This window comes from Typopeltis vanoorti, chromosome 8, assembly GCF_054136105.1.
Source record: "Typopeltis vanoorti isolate ZY-2024b chromosome 8, IOZ_Tvanoo_1.0, whole genome shotgun sequence".
Classification (NCBI taxonomy): Eukaryota; Metazoa; Arthropoda; class Arachnida; order Uropygi; family Thelyphonidae; genus Typopeltis; species Typopeltis vanoorti.
This window is the reverse complement of record NC_143556.1, coordinates 150609157-150633164: the sequence shown is the minus strand read 5'-3', so window position 1 is coordinate 150633164 and position 24008 is coordinate 150609157. Positions and strand designations below refer to the sequence as shown.

The 24008-nt window shown below is 36.4% G+C and overlaps 1 protein-coding gene and 1 non-coding gene across 4 annotated transcripts in view; both read left to right on the top strand.

The window, feature by feature from the left end:
- Positions 1–24008, top strand: part of LOC150104425 (adhesion G protein-coupled receptor L4-like) — a 118075-nt gene that overhangs the window by 24819 nt on the left and 69248 nt on the right. For all 3 annotated transcript variants that reach the window (XM_090397035.1, XM_090397037.1, XM_090397034.1), the window contains exon 2: positions 14692–14801. In XM_090397035.1, coding sequence (XP_090253161.1) covers positions 14692–14801 — 110 coding nt within the window. The remainder of the gene's footprint in view (positions 1–14691; positions 14802–24008) is intronic.
- TRNAS-CGA (transfer RNA serine (anticodon CGA)) lies at positions 23527–23608 on the top strand. Its single transcript has one exon. It is a non-coding gene; the product is annotated as a tRNA-Ser (tRNA).

The window sequence follows — 24008 nt, the reverse complement described above, 5'->3', positions numbered from 1 at the left end:
TCAATGGATGAAGAAACTCGTGTGTAAAGAGGTGGAACTAGAGCTATGTCACAAACTGAATTAGAATTCAGCAGTAGAGAGTGATGAGGTGTCAGCATGAATACTAAATGAGTTTTCAGCTGAACTGGCTGTTCCTCTGACCAGGCTATATAATTTGAGTCTCAGAACAGGGTAGATTCCACAGGAGTGGAAAAAATATTGGCAGTTCCATTGCACAAAGAGCAGTGCAAAGACTGACATGACCTTCCCTTAGAATACTCATGCTGTTCTTTGCAAAATATAGATTTTCTGTCATTCCATTTTTGTATACAGAGTTCTTACTTTTCCAAAATGTTCACTACTCCAGAGATACTGTTAGACCAATAATTGAATACATCAGTCTTTGCACTACCCTTGTGCAATGGGATTGCAAACATTAATTCCACTCCTGTGGAATCTGCCCTGTTCTGAGACTCAAATTATATAGCCTGGTCAAAGGAACAGCCAGTTCAGCTGAAAACTCATTTAGTATTCATGCTGACATCTCATCACTCTCTATTGCTGAATTCTAATTCAGTTTGTGCTATAGCTCTAATTCAACCTCCTTATACATGAGTTTCTTAACCCATTGAACAGATAACAGTGAATTCAATGTCGTATACACCAAGTTGATAACTTTTTAGCAAAATGGTCACTCATCAGTTGAACAATGTCTTCTTCATCTGTCAAACACATGCAATCTGCATACATTATTATTATTATTACACCCTCCATAGAGTCAACAGACTCATAATGGGAGGTTCATTCAACTGACAACATATTTATTATATAGAATCTTAAAAATCCTTAACACTCCTTGCATTAACAACACATTCTGGTAATGGTTTCCATTCACTGACAATTCTCCATGTAAAAAATCTACTCCTCACACTCCCTCTTCACAACACTTTTACATAACTTCCAAGAATGACCTCTGGTTCTTCCCCTCTCACCCTCTTCTCTTTTTATAATCCCCTCTGGATTATTCTGATAAAATCCTCTCCCTAACTTAAATGTCTGTATCATATCGCCTCTCTTCCTCCTATCCATTAAACTCTGTAATTAATATTTCTTCAACTTCTCTCCATAGTCAGCATTCCAAAGTCCTGACATTGTCTTAGTCGCTCACCAGAGGCGAGCGACTCTGGACCCTCTCCAATGTCTCCACATCACAGTGAAAACCAGGTAACCAGGTCTGAGCACAATAACCCATAACGTGGTCTGACCAATGCCTTATACCAGGGGTCGTCAAACTTCTTTGACAGTTGACCCCTTCAAGAGTTTCTTGACTTTTTATCGACCCCCTCTATTTTACTATTACGTAATTTTAATATTACGTAATATGTATGTTAATCTTTTAAAACATTAACGCTCACTTATATGTCGATGTGCAAAAATGAGACTGGGATCGAATACGTGTAAGTATAAGTAAATAAGCAACCGTGCACGTGTTGCAATCGCGCTCCTGCCGCACTGGCCAGGCAGGAACCACAGACATCTGTTTATTGGTAAATATGTTATTTTGGCCTACTCGATTGGCTTCCATAACTATTTTCATGACCTTTCTCTATCTTACAGGTCCTATTCATGTCACTGTTCCCACAAGTCACTCTTAATTGCGTTGTCATTCAGGATGGAGGTAATCCAAGTTAACCGAATTAAATATTACCCGTATAATGATGTCTTATATTTTTCTATCGACCCCTGAGCCCGAATCGACCCTTAACAATGTTATATGGACCCCTGGGGGTCGATATTGACCACTTTGGCGACCACTGCCTTATACAGTGGCACAACCACTTCCTTATCCTTGCATGTTAGAATACTTCTTATCATAGCAGCACTACGATGTGCAGCATTTGCAACACTAGCAATATGCCCTCTAAACTTCAGTCTACTGCCAACCATCACTCCCAGATCTCTAATCTCATCCACTTCCTGCAGTATGGCACCATTGATGTAGTACATAGCCTTATATTTCTGCACTTCAGCAACACCTTGCACTTATTGATATTAAAAGTATAACCCCACTCTTTTGCCCGTCTATTCAAATCTTCCTGAAGGGAATTAACATCAGCAGTGTTACTTATAATTCTTCCTAACTTTACAACATCAACAAATAACTGAAAATCCCCAGTCAGTCTACATGATATATCATTTACAAACAAGTAGTAGCAGGGGCCCAAGAACAGAACCCTGGGGCACAGCACTGGTTACCCTCCTTTTTTGAGGCATTGGTCCATCATACACAACCTGCTGGTATCATTCAGAGAGCTAATCTCTGATCCATCTAACCAGTATACTATTTATTCCCATCCTCTGCAACTTGTACACCAACTTATCATGTGGTAATCTCTCAAACACTTTTGCAAAGTCTAAGAATATCACTGTATATGATTCTCCCTTATCTAACACACTTGTCACCTTATTATAAAATGCAAGTAAATTACTAAAACAAGACCTATCCTTTACAAATGCTGACCATCATAAAGAATTTTATGTCCATCAACCCAATTCTATATTCTGTTTCTTATCAATCTTTCCAACACCTTGACCACAAATGCAGTTATACAGACTGACCTATAGTTGGATACTTCTGTCTTAGAACCATGCTTGTGGAGTGGTATTATTTTGTCTTCTTTCCACTCCTTAGGAACCCTACCAACTGCAAGACTTTCATTAAATAACCAGGTCAAGGGCATAGCCAACTGCGGTGCACATTCCTTAAGAATAGGTGGTGATGTGTCATCCATTTCCACCAGTGGCGCACCCAGGATTTAATCTTGGGGGGGGGGACGAGTTGAGTAGATAATTTGAGAATACACACTATGCATTGCATACGACCTATGACTGAGCATCTGCAATCATCACCAATACATGATACTCGTTCAATAACTCTACTATATCCTTTACAGCTGTTAGTCTGCTGCCATGACGCTCCACCAATGTTAATCTGCCATTATTATTCTTCCTCTTGCTTGCCATGTAGCAGATAAATTCCCTTGAGTTAACCTTAGCCTGACCAGCCAATCTCCTCTCATACTACACCTTTTCTTTGTTTACCATTTTTGTCACCTCTCTAGCCTGCACTTTATACTCTTCATGGATCTAATCACCACCAACTGTCCTGTAAGTCCTCCATAACATTTTCTTTTCCATCACAGCTTGCTTAATACCACTGTTCATCCATTTCACTCCTACTCTATTTACTCCCTTAACTCTTGGTATGCAGTCATACATTGCTTTTGTCAGATACTTGTGAGTTTCTATGCATTTTCAAGATCTTTTCACTCATCTACCCAATGTACTGATGCTAAGTGACTACAGAGCTTCCTATAATCATTTGCTTTATACTTCCACATGTATCCATTTTTGGCAGTGACCTTTTCTTGTTTCATCACTTCCCAAAAAGTATCTCATGATCGCTCTCACCAATTGGCAGCATTGTGAACACTTCATTAACAATTTCATCTTCATCTTCACCAAATCCAAAACATTAAAGCCTCTAGTTGCTCCAGTCACTTGCTGCTTAAGATACTTATCTCTCAGAAATTTCACAAACTCACTCTCCTTGTTCCCACATTATCTCCTCCTTCCGTTCTATATTCCTGTAATTAAAGTCTCCCATCAGGATCACCTTCTTTTTACATGCCCAACTAATTTGCCTAAACATTTAACAATCAGTGTTCTCTGCATTCCCTGGCCTATAAGTGACTACAGAGCTTCCTATAATCATTTGCTGTATACTTCCACATGTATCCATTTTTGGCAGTGACCTTTTCTTGTTTCATCACTTCCCAAAAAGTATCTCATGATCGCTCTCACCAATTGGCAGCATTGTGAACACTTCATTAACAACTTCTGGTGTAACCTTTGTTTTTTTTTTTTGATGAAAATTTCAATGTGCTCTGCTCATTCCTCTTCTTCTTTTCATCATAAATTTGTTCATAGAAAGCAAATGCATCATGTACTCTCATTTCTATTATTAAGTAGTGTTGAACATTGGAGTCCATGTCTTCAGCCATTTTGAGAACATCACTAACTGCAAAGAACACCCTATAACAGTATGCTATCAGATATACTAACCTGTTTATTTCAACTTAGCACCACACAGATTCGAAATCTGTGTATGTACTACCAACTTCCACACTGTGGACAGACACAATTTCTCTGCAATCATTAACAGCATTCCACTTCTTTTCCATATTTCTATCCTTGAAAATTATATATCTATGAAATACCATCTGTGTTCACCACACCTTAATCCCTATGACTTATGGCTATCTCCAAAGCGTGGTATATTCAAGAGAAGTTCTTTACCTGGCAGAATTGAAAGATTGTGCATCGTGTTAAACCTTTCAACAGATCTGTTGTATTCCACTGTAGATAGCTCTGTATGATTTTAAAGCTCTAGGTCCTGCACAAAGGCCAACACATTGAACATCATCTCTATTGATCTTCCAGATCTTCTTGCTGCATGTCAACTCTATTTGATATGTTTTTTGTATCACATTATTTTATGAAATGAGCAAAATAGACATCTAGTAACTTATTTTGTGATTGACTCTGAATCATTTTACAATCACATACTATTCGGTTCACATTATTGCAATTTTTTCTTGCTCACAGCACCATATTTCCCCTGTCACTCATTTTCAAGCTAATTTTTTTAATGTCAAAATCTCTTTGCAATGATCTGTTTAGATATCTCCAAATTTGAGGGTATTTCATCTATTAGTTCTATCTCTCTCTCTCTCTCTCTCTTTCTTTCTTTCTTTCTTTACAGAATGCTCTGAATAGGGGTACTTTAATTTAAAACAATACTTTTATTATGGGGGACTTAAGCTATGGAGATATAAATAAGAAGATTACTTGGAGTATCTCTGCTAGATCGAATAGGAAATGAAGACATAAGGAAACGACTAAAACAAGAAATAACAATCATAGACAAAATCCAAGAAAGAAGACTGCGATGGTTTGGCCATATGACTAGAATGGGAACAGAAAGACTATCATCTAATGCCCTGAATACAACGATGGAAGGTAAAAGATCCAAAGGACTGCCCAGAATTAGATGGATAGACAAAATAAAAGAGTACCTGAAAACCAAATCACAACAAGCAACACCAAACTAGATAGAATTGTTCGGACTCTCCCAGGACAGACAGAAGTTGAAAGAGTTAATTCATCCTCATCATCATCATCATCATCCACATAGATGATGGAAGAGAGAAGAAGAAGATATAAACTAAAAGGAAGAAAGATTACATGGCAGGATGGAAATGGAATTTATGCAGTTTCTAAGAGATAATTATTTGAGGCAGCATGTGATGGAGGGGACAAGGGGTGGGAGAGTATTGGACCTGGTCATAGGATTGGAAGAGCTATCCATAACCAAGATGACTGGTGAAAGTGACCATGTGGAATATTTTGTCAAGAAGAGGTATTTGGCAAGTGATTACTACAAGGCAGGTGATTATGACAACCTTAAATTTCTGCCATGGCATAAAACACAGCATGGAAAGGTTGCTATGAGGGTGGTCTGAGAAGTTCTCAGCCTAACAATGAAAAAACGAATTTATAATTTCAATTTTTTTTTCAACATAATCTCCCTTAAGACTAATACATTTATTCCAGTTACTCTTCTATTATTAAAATTCTCTGGAGAATTTTAATAATAAGGTACTTTTTGGCAACTGGCATATGGAAATATGACTTCTACATTACTTCCACCTTAGTATCACCACCTCTGGGTCTGGTTCCCACTGATGAGACCTCAATAAAGGTTGAAACTGGTCTGGGTGATGATCCTTCCCTTAACCATAGCATTATACATGTCTGCAAGGAGATGTGCTTTGCATTATGGGATACTAAGGCAAGTGATGAGAACTTATACCACCTTTGCCACAAGTTGCCCCAGTCCTGAAAATACTTCAGATGCAAACTTTGTTTGCTTACACTTGGGTGTAATATAAAGAGACCAATAATTGGTCTCTTTATATAAGAACTCTATAAAGAATCTACTTCTATGTAATGCTTTAGTTTTCTTCAAAAAAAAAAAAATTTTATATTTAGTCAAGATAACATGTTCTGTTAGTCCAGACTCTTCCAATTCATGGTACTGGATGTAGGATTTATGTTATAAGATTTATGATCTTCAAGATGGCTGCAGATCTGCCACTCTCCAAAGTAAGACAAACCAGAGGAGCTTGGAATCTTCCGGTAGACATTATGTTGGAAGTTTAATGGGGGAGTATTGACATCACTAAGAAAGGAGGATTAAAAATTATTTTTAATGCTCCCAATGTTTCATCTCGGTCACCAAGACATCTTCAGAGAGTAAAACTAACACTTGTCACATGTACATACTCAAAGGTAACACATGGGCATTTTTTTATAACAACTATGGGCATTTATAAGAAGCCTATGATGTAAAAAGGGAATATTGTTAAACAGTAAAGTGATGTCAAAGCTTACCCTAGACTAATATGGTAAGGAAGGCAAAACTGGAATGTGAAAAGAGACTAGCACTAAGATCCAAAGATAACCATAGGAAATTTTTTAGCTATGTGGCCAGTAGGAGGAGAAATGTTGTATAATGAAACCTGTGGAGCATTCATGACTAAACATACACACGTAACCACAGTAATAAGATTTTTTAATAAGTAAATATTTCATCCTAAGTATCATAGGACATCGTCAGTACAGTTAATTTAAACAATACCAGGAATCACATACAGTTAGAGTGCATGCTTACAGTGGACTCCCTCTATGCGTGCAGTAGCGTGTTAAAGAATTAAATTATGTCTAAAAAAAATTACATTAAAATAAGATAACATATATAAAAATAATTTTACACAATTTAGGATGATAATTTCCCAAATTTAAGGGATAGTAAGAACGTCATTACAGTTCAAATTAGGTCTGTGACGTAGGGCTTCAGCACTTTTCTTATATAAACGTTCATTTTTATATGAAGATCTATGTAGAAGTTTGGTCTTCTTCCTATGGATCCTATGGTTAGGGTTTTCAATTCTGTGTTGTTCAAGGCCAGATTTCTGCAGTGTGATAATGAATCTACCTGTCTGTCCATAGTAGGACAATTTACAGGAGCATGGGACCTCATACACGTAAGGTAGCATCAGAGGTGAGAGTTTGTCTTTAGGAGAAGGTAACCAATTGTAGATTTGGTTGATTGGTTTGTAAGTAGCAGCCAATTTATATGTCTTCATAATTTTTGAAATATATTCAGCGATGCCTTTGACATAAGGTATTGGAATCCTACAGGTTTGTTCTTGTCTAGGTTGATGTGTGGGGACGTGACTGATGATTTTTTGAGTTGTTTTTGGATTGTATCCATTTTGTATGGCTGTATTTTAGATTATTTCCAATTCTTGGTTTAAAGATTCTTCGAAGGAGCAGAATCTGTGTGCTCTGGTTATGATTTAATGATGCCAAATTTTGGAGATGGATGATAAGCCGAAGAATTGTGAATGTAGCGTCCTGAAAAAGTCAGCTTCCAACAGACAGAAGTGGAGATGGAACCATCTTCTTTTTTTGGATGTGTACATCCAGGAAGGAGATATCCTGAGGAGATTCTTTTTCTAGCATGAATTTTATGCGAGGATGAAGAAGGGTGATATTTTCTAGAAACAATGTTTAGTTATGAATGCTCCACAGGTTTCATTATACAACAAAGACCTATTGGTTGGAAAGCACCTATGCTAACCACTGAGCTAACCAGGTCAGTGCATGGATGATGAGAAACAATGGTATTCTTATGTGTTTCATGTTCTTTTCTTCTCATTTCTGTTATTAGATGACATATCTACAGCATCTGTAATTGGTTGGAGTCTTGTGAAAGCCTTGGAAGAATTTGAGAATGAAGGGTTTTTTTGGTTCAGTGCCAACGATCCAAACCCACCATGGAGCCACACATAGACATCAATTATCCAGTAAGGGATAAATGCACTCGGAAAGAATGGCAGAGTCACCCTGGATACTATATCAATATTGCAGGAAGCCTTGGAGCCTATCAATCTATATAAAATATCTATTTTAGGTATGTGCTCTGGTGCAACTGCAAAACTGAACTCTTTTTTTCAGATGCTAGCTTCTGCAGGTGTCAAGTTATGATCCGAAAAGCTGAAAAGTACCTTATCATCATCTAGGATAGCTCTTGATTTTAAAATCTTCTCGTATAAAGTATTACATTTCTTAATATCCCTGTTTTTGGTCCTTTGATAAGTTTTATTGTATATATTGTTGATCAGTTTTGCAGTCACACCAGTGCACATACCTAAAATAGATATGTGTAACATAGAAAAGCCCTGAACCTGTTGCAAATGACATTAGATTAAATACTGCGATTCTTCTTTCATCTTTTTGTCCTTCTAAAAAGAACATCAGCTCCTTAGAAAAAAAAAGAGCACTGTCTAATTTAAAGAAGAATAAAGATATTATAGTACTTTAAGGCTGACAAAGGCAATTCAACTGTTATCTTGAATACGACGGATTATATGTCCAAATTTTCAATTTTACTTTCTGATACATCTACTTACTCTCAATTAGATTCTTATCCTACTTGGACAAACCATGTATAAACCAACAACCTTTTAAGCAACATGATCAACGGATCGTAAGAAAAACTTGAAATCCATATATCCGTTAAACTCCACATTTATATGGATCACCAAAAATACACAAGATCAATGTTCCTCTTCAACTGATCGTAGATGATATTAGCTTGCCAACTTATTTATTATCAAAACATCTTGCTCATCTGCTAAAGGAGCACATTAGACACACTGACGCCTATATCAAAAATACGCACCACTTTGTAGATTAAAAAAAAAAAAGAGAGAAATTTATATCTCAAGAACAGACATTTTAACTGATCTCCTCCTTGTGTAGACTTATCAAGGAAAAGTTCAAAAATTATGTCTTGTTATCTACAAATCCTAAACCATCAATTTGGTGGAGACATGTAGACCTCATATTCATAATATGGAAACACAGTGTAGCTGAGTTATATGATTTTCTGGCATCTATTAACTCCTTCCACCATAAATTCAAATTCACCTTAGAACTTGAGAATGAAGGAAAATCACCTTTTCTAGACATTTTAATTACGAAACAAGCAGATGCTTCCATCCAATTTTCACCTAAGATCTACTATAGGTCTTAGGTGGAAATTGGGTTTTTGGATGTTAGGGAAATCGTATGTCCGGGGGAGACAAGAATTGAAGGCGTGAGTTTGTTTGTTTGTTTTTTTTTGTGATGTCAGGAGGCCAGGAAAATAATTTTTTCAGTAGGCTTTTTTTTAAATTTTTTAACCCACATTTTGATGGCATTGTAACTATCTTATCCCAGTAGGTAGTACAACACCATATTCGGTCCTGAAGATATTTTTAGGCGCAAACTTTGTTTGTTGACACTTGGATAAAGGATTAAACTAAATTTATTATATTAGGTGAAATAAATTTATTAGCTGTAAAATTTTTCCCCAAGTATCAAACATATCATCAGTATAATAATAACAATGGTATTTGCATGAAAATGATATAGTTATATATTTCCCATAAAAGGATAACCAAAATCCATCAGATCTGTTTAAATTTACTTGGTGTAGAAATTCCCCTTTATGGGAAATATTACTATATCATTTTTATGCAAATTCCTGATTACTATATTATTGTTTTTTTTTTTTTCTTTTAAATAATTGAGAATTTACTGACCATCTGCTGTCCTATTGATGCTGTAGTGATACTTTTTGAAATTGATTCTTTTATTGCAATTTTATTTTGTATTCCATTGTTGTTATTGTACTGATAAGGTCAGCAATACTTAGGCGAAAAATTTACAGCTAATAACTTTATTTTGCATAAGTTTAAGTTTCTGTCTTTCATTTTTTTTTGAGTTGGACAGTGCATGGGTTTTGAGCAGTGGCTGCTCTAGTTTTTATATGATGAGAAGAAAGCAGAGGAATGATAGCAACCAGTTCAGCATAAAGTCCAAGGACCTATAGAACACACAGTACAGAAATCTATTGTTATCATTTCAATATCTTGTTCTTCCACTGGATAATCTTTGCAATGTTGTCTATGAGATAAGTTATTCAATTATATCACACTTCCTCCTACTTACAAATCTTTGCAGATTATATTTTGCTGAATATTGAGAAAATGAATGAAGAGAGTCTTGTGAGAGAGGGGTCACCTATATGCTTGTGAGGAAATTTCAAAAGAAGTTGAAGAGACAAGTGGTGTGGGAGTGCTGCTGGTGGATAAGGATCTGAAGTTCATGGTTCACATTATACAAGTGATGAAGTCATCACATTGGATTATGGCAATGATGCAGAGGACCTTGACTTTCAGAAATAAGGAAGTTATGTTTCCACTATGTATGGCCTTAACCAGGCTTTATATGGATTATTTTGCACAGATTTGGTCAGCTAGTTTTCATAGCGATGAGGATGTATTAGAGAGACTAAAGATTAACTAAGATGGTAATTGATTTTTGGTATGGGTATGAAGACACACTGAGAGAATGCAATTTGCAAAGCCTCATGCATAAGAGGACGACTGTGGATATTAAGGAGCAGTGGTAGAAAAGGAAGAGTGACAGATTGTGTGTGAGCAAGAGATAAATGGGGAATTGAGTAAACTTGATGTTAATAAGGCTGTAGGAATTGATATGTCACCACATATTTTGAATGAATGTGCCAGGGAATTGACATCTGCTTTGGCATATTTGTGTAATATGAATCTGAATGAGGTCAAGTTCCAAACAAGTGGAAGGTAAGGTTGTACTGCTTCATAACAGAGATAGATGTTGAAAGATTTTTTTCCACTTGGTTATATACTATAAGTTAAAGATGCCAAGAAATTATATTTTTGGTTTCATCCTTTATCCAAGTGTAAGCAAACAAAGTTTGCATGTAAAGTTATGTCACGACTGGGCTACTTGTATATAGAGGCTGCATAATGCAGCGCCATGGGATACTAAGGTAATTGATGTGAAGTCGTTAGCCTCTATATACAGTAGCCAAGTCATGAAGTGACTTCACGTGCAAACTTTATCTGCTTATACTCGGATAAAGGATGAAACCAAGAATATGATTTCTTGGCATCTTTAACTTATTCATAAAGGAGGTGACAGAACTCAAGCATCAAATTATAGGCTAGTCTGTGTGCCAGGTGTTGTGATTAAAGCTTTGTGGAAGATAATGAGAACCAGGATCCAGAATTGGGTTGAAAATAGTGGTATTATCTTTGATGGGCAGTATGGATTTGCTAAAGGGAGGTCATGTTTCAGTAAACAACTTACTTCAAAAAAGATGACAGCTGCACTGGATGAGGGAGATGGATACACAGTATTATACTTAAATTTTGCAAAAGCTTTTGATAGATTACCACATGATAAGTTGATAGTCAAACTAGAGCAGATGGGGTTGGATATTAGACTAGTGCATTAGATTGGAAGTTTGCTGTCTGATAGGTAATAGCAAGTTGTGTATGGGGGAAGTAATATCTTCAAAGAGAAGAGTCACTAGTTATGCGGCTCAGACATCTGTTTTAGGGTGATTGCTGTTAAACCTGTCTATTAATAATATTAGGGAAGATTTCAGTGGGCAAACAATATTCTATTGTTTACATTTGATGCAAAGTCAGGAAGAATTATGAGAAGTGGGGATGCCAGTTCAAATGTTGCAAAATGTAAGGTTTTAAAATTTGGAAAACAAAGATGAAACGTGGAAGTACTTTTGGTAGGAATATACTGTTCGAGGTGGAAAAAATCAGAGATCTTGGGGTGATAGTAGATAGGGATCAAAAATTTAGAGGACATATTGCCAATATTGTGAGGACAACACAGTGAATTCTTGCAATGATGTGAAGAACACTGACTGTAGAAGTAAGGAGATTCTGGTTCCATTGTATAAGGTGTTGATTAGGCCACATATGGACTACTGCACACAGATTTGGTCACCTGGTTTATAAAAGCATGAAGAGATACTGGAAAGGGTACAGAAGTGATTGACTAAGGTAGTTTCTGGTCTCCGGAATGTTTCAATATGAAGAATGGTTGAGAAGATGCAATTTACAGAGTTTAGTGGATAGGATATGAGGGGGGGGGGTGATATGATAGACATGTAAGTTAGTAAGAAGTTGTTATAAGATTAATGTTGAAGAGGTTTTTCTTGGGGGTATGCAAAAGCTGTAATAACTCATTGCAACTTCTGAATACTACCTACAGAATTGCATGAGCAGCCAACATTCATGTGTTTATCACTAGAGAGAGAGAGTTGTTTAGCTATTTGGATTAATATGCAATAGGGAGATTATGAGAACAGTGTAGCTGTAATAGCACTTCACAAGGTTGGAATGCAGACACCTGTTATTTTCAACATGTTAAAACACTCCAAATCAGAAGGATGCTTGTGTATTATACTGTTAACCATTATAACGATACAGAAGGTGTATCTGATTCCAAAGAACAGGTCAATTATGATGCAACAGATTGTGAGGGCAGTTGCATAACAATACAGTGTAATTGACCTCTGCCATAATCCTTTGAGAACGTAGAAAGTGATGTCATGAGAGATGAATGTTTTGCAGAGGAATATGTCACATGTACTAACTGATGACCTGAGAGTGACAGCTTATCATTGCTCCACTGAACACTTTTTAACACGTTCGCTGCCATGCTCCTCAGGCATAGTTTGTTACTGCACACCAAGCACTTTCACTTCTTCAAGGTCAGTACGAGTAATCTCGTAGCTGGCTGTAATCGATATACGAGTATATTCGTAGTTGGCTTGTGAGGCTCATATACCAACTACGAGTATACACACATTTGCTGCTACACTCCACATGCCAAGCACTTTTACTTCTTCAAAGTCAGTACGAGTAATCTCATTGCCAGCGGTAATCAACATAAGAGTATATTCGTAGTTGGCTTGTGAGGCTCATATACTAACTACGAGTACACTCGTAGTTGGCAACAAATGTGTTAACACCACAATTTATACAGCAGGGTCATAAAATCTAAGGCACTTCTCCGGCAATACGTGAAACAGACAGAGATATCCTCTTCACAGATGAGAAAATTTTCACCACTGACAAGTGGTTTAACCACCCAAACAATCAGGTATATGCCTGGGATGGTTGCATAGCACATGCCATATGCATCCAGGATTCAGAGAAGTCATCACCCTGCATCAGTGATGGTTTGGTGGTGGTGATGTATCAAGGGATATCCAAGTTGCATTTCTGTGAGAAAGGGATTAAAACCTCTGCCAGAGTGTATCAAGAAACCATGCTGGAGCCTGTTTTACAGTCCCCAAACAACACCTTGTTTCACATAGGCAGTGGACCTTCCAACATTACTTAGCCTGCACACAAGGCAAAGACCACACAACAGTGTGGTCTTTGCCTTGTGAATGTGCACGACCACACATCGCCACCTGATTGGCCATATGGAAGTCCTGATCTGAATCTGTTGGACGTCAAATTGTCTTTGGAGCTTGGGTGAGTAGCCTGCAAAAAACAACACTCCAGCATGGCCAGTCTTGAAGGTAGATTTGAAGTGAGCAGTGACAGTATTTCCTTTGAATGTTGTGCATGCTGCCATTCATGTGGCCTCATAGACTTCACGCATACATGAAAGTAAAAGGGGGATATTTTTTAGCATTGAGTTGTACTATATGCACGTTATACTTATGATTTGCATGTGCTGAAAGATGTAAATGATTTACTGATAGATTAAAGGTTTATTAAAAAGTGCTGTTTAAGTTGTAACAATATTGTTGGCTAGACTAGGTATAAGGAGAGTGTGAGCAACAGAGTGAGAAGCAGATTTTTTGCATGGAGAGTTGCGAATGATTGGAATGCATTGCCTGAAAGTCTGGTGCCAACAGAAAATTTGAATGTATTTAAGGCACAGTAGCTATGTGTATGATAACGGGATATTTTGCAATGAGTCTTTGACTCCGTGAGGATCTCAGGATAATATAAATAACATCCCTTGTCCATTTTCCCATTCTGAAATTGCTTCAATAATTTTCATTTTGAATGTTAAATATTATAGCCGTTTCTTTTTCTCTTGATCCCTATAGCCTGAGTAAATCATCAGATATTTATTATTTAAAGGGTTCTTGCAAGTTGATATCATCTTTGTCTTGCTACCCACCAGTTATGTTTACAATATTTATCAAATTACTCCTCTGCAAGCTTGTTTTCCCAGTGCCTGTTATCATTTCTCTTGAGGTTCATTAGCTGACTTTTCACCCCCCCCCCAAACACACCTGATTTCCTGATGAAACTAACAGTTGCTTTGTATAACTGGAAAGAGACTGTACAAAACCTAGCATAATATGTGTATATTCTGCCATTATGTAATTACAGGTGGTCAAGAATACTACTTCCTATGGTTTATCATAGGAAGTTAAAGATTGGGTTCCTGGTAAAAGACTTTAGGCAGTTCTCCACATTTTGTATAAGCAATGTGAAGTTCTTGTCTATTTGTTGTTGTTAATATGTCATGTAATTATAGTAATCTTATATATATTAATAAGATTTTGTTTATATGTTATTGTTATCATTATATATATTAATATAATATTACATGCTATTATATATTTTCCTTGATATGACATTTTTGTTTGCATTTCAGGCTTGTCGTGGATATTTGCTTTTTTTGCCATAGAAGATGCTCGCATTGTGTTTACTTATCTCTTTTCTATTACTACAACATTACAAGGTTTCTTGATATTTATTTTCAATGTAAGTATACAAGTATGTTTGCATGTGTGTCTGTAATATTAGAAAAATATTAGATAAGGTGCAGTTTTTTTCTTTTTTATTTTCTTCACAGGTAACCAGAAAGGAGGCAGTTTTTAACTTGAACAGCAGATGCTGATTAGAAAAGACAATATACATAATTTTTATAATTATCATTTAAGATCTCCATGAGGTCTTGGTGCTCTTGTTAATTTGCAAAAGGTAACAACAGTTTCCTTTAACAAATCCATTCTGACATTAATAAATAATATTGCTGTCATCTGTCCAGTTGTGTATATTAATTCCCTAATTTCTCCAAAAATATTAACATCTACTACTCCGTGGATGTTATTATTTTGTTGATGATTATCACCAAAATCACTACCTCTGTCATCTTCTATTATTGCCACCATCACCAACTCTGTGTAATGGCACTGACTTACTATCCCCTTTCTGTTCCTTATGGACTCGTCCTGTCATGGACTTTCATTAAACAGTCAGATCACTGGCATTGTTCCTTATTGCATTTTCTTGAAACATGGCAAAATCTCACCTAGTCCACTGCCTTACTGATATATAAAGTACTTAGCATACAAAATTGATCCTCCTCATTCACTTGTAATTCTTTAGCTCTCCCATCTTTCAAGAAATAAAACTTGCTTTACCAGGATGAAATATCCTAATAAAGTGAAAATGATCACTGGAAAGCTGTACTGTGTCATTTACTTGGTCACTTCACTGCTGTCTATCTAGCAGTCATTTGTCTATTGTCATTTCTCTTTTTGCTTACTATGATAAAAATTCCTTGAACACCCCTTTGATTGTAGTCCTGTTCACCTATCTGCAAATTTTCTAATTCTAATTTTACCCAACACCAAAGTTGTAATTTTTCTAACTTGATGCTGATGAGTGTTGCCTGGTTGGTCGAGTGGTTAGCATATCCGCTCTCCAGCCAAAAGGCTATGGGTTCGAATCCCATCATGGGCATGGATGTTTGTGATTGTCTGAAAATACTAGTCGTGGTGGTGGGCAGTAGATGGCGTTGGTGTAGATCAGGATTTCCCAAACTGTATTCTGCCAAAGGTTCTCCTGGAATTTGTCATTTTAGTTTTCTAAGCATTTTTCACGAATAAATATTTTATAGTGGAAATATTCTGAGGAGAATAATATTTGTGAATATGTTGAAAAGCTCAGACCCAGAATGCCTAGTAACATCTGTGTAGCAAATGTTAGTGACCAAGCCTTGTATTTTTAAAAGTGGAAGTATTCATGAATTATTGTTAATTTTCACACATTGAAACCTTTCAACATTTGGGAAAGGGAATACCGCTGTTTATGACTGGTCATAAAAATAGCTTGCAAGCTGATTACAATAATGGGCGGCCTATCCTCTGTTCTCAAAACTGAAAGAAATAACATCTGTGTTGCAAATTTTAGTGACCAATCAGCAAGGAAGTATAAAGAAAATTTTTCCACTAAAATTGAATATCAAGGTAGTTTGTATCTGGTTTTCAAATCTAGTAATACTGAATACTTTCTTTGCAAGTTCGTATTGTAGGGTGAAAGTTTCGAAACCATAGTGCCATGATTTTTTAAAAGTAATAGGCCTGCAGATTTATAAGAGACAAGTGACTTTCTTTTATTTTGGTATTAAGAAATCTCTTATTGAAGGTGTTTGTGACGCAATAGATAGTGAGTCATTAACCACTAGCCTACAAAGCGATCTCCAGAATGTACAAAAGGAGGGGAAAACGACCAGCACACGGAGGAAAAGTCTGCATACATTCGTAAGTACTTATAATAATATTGTAAATTTTTGGTGATCAGAATGGGTTATGCCAATGAAAATAAGCACAAATTAATTTAATGATGTTTATGTTTAATCGATTTTTAATTAATTATTAATTAATAATCAGTTATTAATTAATAATAAAAATCAGCTAAATTACCAATTAATTATTTATTAATACATTACAAAATAACCAAGGTGTTCTGTAAAAATTTCAGGATTTGTGAAGTGTTCCATTGTAGTAAAAGTTTGGGAAACGCTGGTATAGATGATGATTGTAGTTGGAGTATTGGATGGATACAGAATTGTAGAGTGTATGCCCTCCCTCAGTGAGTCTTTGGACTCCCCGGAGGTGTCATGTAATCATAATAATTGCACAGCTACTCTCCACCTATCTTTATACTTTTTTCCCTTCATTTCATATTTGATTTCCCTCTGCATCCATTTTATTTCAGATCTCTTTATTTTTCTCATCTAAAGTATACAATTTGCCATTGCTGCTAACTACAACTGCTAACACTTAATTCTTAGCTGGTTCTAATGTGCTAATGATTTTGTACATCCTGGAGATTGCTTTGTAGGTCTCTTCCTTCAAATTCTTCAACTTGATACTATCTAAAGTTGTTCCCAAGTTGATTAAAATCATATGCCTTGTAATTCCATAACTCGTCAAGGGACCTCCCTCGATGAGTCTAAGGACTCCTTGGAGTTTCCCATATTAATAATAATAAAATTCTTTCTCCTTGTTACTTCTGCATATGCATGTTTATTCTCTGGGTCAAGGTTCGTCTCTGAATCCTCATTTCCCTCCACTATTGCTGCCTAATGTATATGTTTCACTCCAGAAAGTCATTTCCCATAATACTATATTTCCTTTCATCTGTTCAGTTTATATTATCAAAATTAGAATATTCATAATGCACACTTGCCAAATTAATTTACCAAAACATTTCCCACTTATCACTCTATACTGTTCATTGGCATATAGAAACATTCCACTTAATATCCTGTGCTGTCCACATATGCTTGCACCACACACACACACACTCTCAGTCCTCTTGCAGTTTCTCCACTGTTATAGGGTACAACTCATCATTTATCACATGTGATACTTGACTACTCTATTTATACTAAATTATACTATACCCTTCTATTCTTGTCACAATATAATCTTCTATCAATCATATTTCATTGGCCAAAATCTTAGAAGAGTAGCAGTGCATTTTTATTGCCATTAGTTCCATTTACAAAACTCCACTTGTCTCCTCAGCATGCTACATAACCGTTCATTCCCCAAGTCAGTATCCCAAAGCAAGTCGATTCCTGCAATTTCAACCCAAACAATTTTACTTTCCTGCCACAACAGTCTCATTTGTCCAGTGGACAGCAACTTCTTTAAATTTATTAAAAAAAAAAACTTTTCCTGGCTTTCCTATAATAACAAAATATACATGGAATTTCATTAAAAAACTCCATTTCATCTAATGTTATGTGGGCATCATCAGAGAGACAGACCATTAACTACATGTAAAACATTAATCATAATAATGAGTCATAAAGCATGTGTATACTATCTTGTGTCTCAGTCACAGATGGAATGAATAAGTTTTGTCTGGTTTCACAAAGAACTCTGTGCCTAGTGTTGATAGCATGAGAAGCTAGGTCAGACTTGTAGGACTCCAAAAGTGTAATGTAGTCTTGATGTTCTTCAATCCTGATCAAGATAGAATGGCCAGTCTGTCCAAAACAAAGATGACATGAGCAGAGTATCTGATAGACACTTGATAAGGAAAGAGATGTTAATATATCCTTTGTAGATGGTAAGAAGGAACACAGTTACTGAGCTGGTTTAAAAGAAGTGTATAGATTGAATTTGCAAAGAATCCATTCTGTTTGTTTGGAGATTCCTTTAAGGTAGGGTAGTGAAATTCTTTTCACATTGGATTATAGTCTGTAGTAGGGTGATAATTATGAACAGTTTTTGAATGGTAGTTTTGTTGTATCCATTACTTGTCAGAGTGCTTTTAATTTTATTTTTATTCAGTTCATATAACAAAAGGGAATCAGAAGAGCATATCATATAAGCTACATGTACATGGCCCCTGATAATACTTATCTTCTGTGAAGAATAACGGTATGAGTGAATAATTATCTGCCAGTAAAGGTTGGCTTCTGATTTTGGAATCTGACAAGTTTGCTTCTCATGTTACTAACACTAGGCACAGAGTTCTATAGAACTAGACAAAACTTCTTCATTCCAGCAAGTTCAAATTTCTTTTCCTTGAAACCTGTGAAATACTATGAAATTATCTGAACCTCAACCTCTCAGACTGTATGCCAATATCTAAGTTTTGGAAGTGATCACTATTAATCCATTTTTTTAAATTAATTATCTTAAATTATTTTTTGTCTATACAAATTCTAAAATTATAGTATAGTATAATCATATACTTTAGCTGTGACCATAACACAACCTAGTATATGCATGCTTTATGACTCATTATTGCGATTCATATTTTGAATGCAGTAACAGTTTTCTCCCTTATGATAATGTGGATGCTGCATTGCTTGACTTGATTTCTATACATTAATATTATTTCCTACTTTGTCTTTGACTTGTTGAAAGTTTTTCTACTTTGTTATACAATAAATTAAAGATGACAAGAAATTATATTATATTCATGGGTTCATCCTCGATCCAAGTGTAAGCAACCAGATTTTGCACATAAAGTTACTTCACGAATTTGGCTACTTGTATATATACAGGCTAACAACTTCACATCAGTTACCTTAGTATCCCATAATGCAATGCAAATATCCTCATGGATATGTATAATGCTATACACTATGGGAAGGGCCAAATAACCACCCTGGTTTCAATTTTTATTTGAGGTTTCATCAGTGGGAGCCAGACCCAGAAGTGATATCAAGGTTAAAGTAATGCAGAAATCATATTTCCATATGAATTGGCACTAGAGTCATTGAAGAACGAGTCAGTGGATTTGAGCTATGCTAAAAAAAAAAAGTCCTTTTAAACGGTGTATAATGTGACTTCTGTCGCGAATTGTGCTTCATTTTTTTTCAGTAATACAAGTGTTCTTTAGTGGTGCTGCTTTTGGAGTTTAGTTGTTGTTTATATTGTGTTATTTTTGGGTTACTGAGAAGGCAAGGTCAGAGTCAGACTCATCTGTGGTGGATGAGAAGAAGATAAGTTTTCGTTATTTAGCATAGTTAAATATAGTTTATACTTATACTATTGTGTAAGTAAATTGCCTTACAGTAGAACGAATAACATAGTATTTAGCATTTAGTTGTAGTAGTTCCTAGGCACTATTTAAATGATGGTGGCAGCCACAGCTCCAATTACAAATGGTGTGTCACTAAGTCTTCCCCCCATTTAAGGACTGTATTTTGCATAACATACTATGGGATTTTGTAGCATGTAGTACTTGTGATATGTATGCATCCCAGCAGTTGGATATGTGATAGGTGAGAGAAGGGAGAGTGCATATATGCTCAAAATGTAGGCAATGGGAAGAACTTTGTGAGTTAGATATTACGATAACCAACCCTGTTGCATCAGGGGCAGGAGAATCTCAACCTAGAGAGTCGAGTGGTGTGATAGAAGGTGAGAATAACAAGCGAAATATGAATGAAAAAAATAAGAGTCTGGAGTGTGAAAGGCTTGAATGATTGTGAAGTTTTCAGAGATGATCTTGATTGGAAGGATTAATGGCGAGTAAAAGTGGCTAACTTGCAGAGAGAGATGAGTTGAAAGAGGAGATAGAATATCTCAGGAATGAGATGAGATTAATGCAAGGCGAATCAGAGAGAGAGAGTTATGGGAATGTTAGGAGAGAATGAAAACAGAGAGAGGGAATAAGAAGAATGCAAGGGAGAGCTGGAACCAGGGATAGTGATGCCAGGAAAACAGGTAAGTAGGGGAACACAGTGAGAAAGGGTTAGAGGAGAGAGAGTGAGGGATGCTGCAGGTGAGCAATCAAGGAACACAGTGGTAAGAGGTGTATTGTATGGAGACTTGATGATCCGTGGTGTGCGAGATAGAATGCAGAATGTTTGCTTGGAGGAAGGATAGAAAATGTGGCTCTGGCATCAATTAAGTGGGGTGAAAGGGTGGATGAGGTGATTGTGATGGTGAGCATGAATGACTTGAGAGGCAGTGTAAATTGAGTGGGGAGAGATCCGAGATTCATGCATGAGGTTGTACAAAAGAAAATACAGAGAGGAAAGATGGTGTGTGTGTGTGTTACCAAGGTATGATAATGATGAGCTGAGCAGAAGAGCAGTAATAATGGATAGCATAATAGCCAGAAAGTGTCAGAAGAGAGGATTGGAATATATGGATTCTTGGAAGGCATTTAAGAACAGGAAGGATGTAGGCATCTGGAGAGATTGCTGTTTTCTGAATGAGTCGGAGTGTCAATGCAGGGAAACTAGAATTCCCAGGGTGGATGGTAGTAGGGATAGCATCTTGTGGGAATGGGTGCTTGGGAAAGGGGGACAACATCAGGTAACACTGAGTCGAGTGGTGTTTGGAGAGGATAATGATAGGTACAGAAGGAGTAACATTTTTATGCCTTATACCAAGAGTATCCGGAATAAAGGAGATGAATTGGTGGCGATGATAGCATCAGCCTGGTCAAAGATTATTGGAATGTCTGAGACTTGGTTGATGGCAGATGATATAATAACAGGAATAGAAGTAGCAGGGTACAGCATTTTTCAGCAGGATAAGAAGGGAAAACGCGGTGGTGGAGTACTGCTTATAATAAGTGATGACTTATGTCCTCTAAGAGTGAAGGTGTTGGAAGGCAGTGACACTAATGGTTTTGAAAGCCTATGGTATGAGCTAGAGGTGGTCAAGACAGGATATTTAGTGGGGTTTCTACAAGCCAAGGAGCACAGAGGGTAAGGAGCAGGAGATGTTTAGACATTTGAGCTTGGCAAATGCAAGAAGAATGATTGTTATGGGAGATTTTAACTACAGCAATATAAGATGAAAATGCATGTAGCAAAAAGGGAATGATTTTTCTAGAATTCTTGAGAGACCAAATGCCTTAGGCAAGATGTAATAGAGGAACAAGAGGTTCGAGAGTTTTGGATATGGTCATAGCATCAGAAGAGCTGATAATAACTGAAACTTGTGAGCAAGAGGGTGAGGAGTGGTTTCTTTGCATGGAGGATGGTTGAGCCATGGAATGCATTGCCTGATACAGTTGTGAGAGCAAGAACGGTCAATGAGTTCAAGGAGTGGTATGATAGACTTTGTGTTTCCTAGGAAGGACCTCCTATGATGGGTCTCTTGACTCCATGGAGGCCTGAATAATAATAATATACAAGTAGCCAAAATGTTGTGTCACACCTTATTACTTAAATACTCTGGATTAGAGATAGATGTTGAAAGATAGAGATGGATAATTAGAAATAGATGTCCACTTGGTTATACTATAAATTAAAGATGCCAAGAAATTATATTCTTGGTTTCATCCTTTATCCAAGTGTAAGCAAATGAATTTTGCATGTGAAGTCAATTCACAACTGGGCTACTTGTATATAGAGGCTAATGACTTCGCATCAGTTGGCTTAGAATTCCATAATGCAATGCCATATGAACATGTATGATGCTATGAATTATGGGCAGGTGATTACCCAAACCAGTTTCAACGTTTATTAAGGTGAAATTAAAGGAGTTCTCATTATAGGCCTAGAGTAGTAGTATAGGGGTGCAAGAGCCTTATAGTATTAGAAAGAAAAGACAGATAAATAGTAGAAGAGATAGAGAAAAGGCCTCAGCTCTTTTATATCATCATATAGCCAAAGGCTATCAGTTTTCCTTTTTCACCAATCTCATATAGATGAACAACCAAAAGACTAATTGAAACTAAAGTGCAAGGATTACTGATACTCAGGTAGTTAGCCCCATCTGAGTTAACTGCCTAGGATTGTTTTCCAATCATCCCTGCAATTGACCATAAGACCACATTGAATTAAGAGGATAAAACGATTTTAAAAACCTCTCACAGCAAAAATGGACAGAATTTTATCTCCCCCATGGTGAATATTGCATAATGTAGATGGTCTACACCATCTAGTTAAAAATTTGTTATCTTCTAGAATGCTTTTTTCTAAATACAAAAATCGTCTGACTGAACAATAAAATTTCCACAATACAATATGATAAAACATTTGTATGTCATATTGCTGGTTTTCAAATTCATGTTTCTCTCTAACCTTCCATAAATGGTATTTTAATTCATTAATTATAAAAATCAAAAATCTCTCCCAATTGCTCACAGGTGGTGGGTACTGCAAAAAAAATAACTTGTTCTGTTGTAAGTAATGGAATGACCAACACATTACATAATTTGTTCCAAATACCCAGAGCAAGAGGGTAGCTGTGGAATATATGTTCTACTGTTTCCAATCGGTAACAGATATCATAGATTGGATCTCTAATGTTAAACTAACCTCCATTTGAGGATGGTATTGACTGGAAGGCAGCCAAATGCAATTCTACAAGCAAGATCCCTCCTGTTAGGGTATCCTTGGAACTTCAATAAGTTATTTCATAACTTATTGAAGAAAGTAATGTTGTCAGTACCCAACTGTGGAAGTTTGCAGCGAAGGAGATTAAAGATTTCTTTATACAAAGCAGTCAGAATGGATAAGATAAAATGGTTAGAAGCCCAATGCAACGATACAGAACAGTACTATGAAGAGCATAAGACAAGGGAGATATACAAAATGATCATATCCATTAATAGAAAATGGCAACCAAAACAGACCACAATTAAAGATGAAAAAGGCAAAGTATTGATGAATAAAGAAAAAATTGTACAGTGGTGGACAAGATACTATAGTGAGTTATATGAAGAAAAACTAGATTCAGTTAGCGTTGGAAAATGACTGAAGAATTGGGCAGTCGTGGCAGAGTGGTTAAGGCGATGGACTCGAAATACATTGGGGTTTCCCCGCACAGGTTCGTATCCTGTCGACTGCGATTTGTGTACTTTTAGAGAGGGATTCGTAGTGTGCAGTGTTAGTGAACACTCCTGATAAGATGTGTTATTTTTAGTTATCGTTGATAAATTTACTTTAATATTGCGTAGTTTTGTTTGCCTTGCATATCTTAGTGCATCTGTTTGTGTGTTTTGGGGGTTTTATAATTTATAATTTGATAAAATACGTTACAAGTAAGTATGGCTCCAGTACGAAGCAAAATGGCGGCCAGTAATGATGGCTCACCATCTTCTTTCAAGAACGGTAATATAAAGGAGATGATTCAGTGTACTATCTGCGAAATACACGCTTTGCGGAGTGCGGTCGGAGTATGGGTAGATGATAATAAAGGAGTGAATATGTGTAGAAAATGTAGGGAGAATGAGGAATTGAAGTGTATT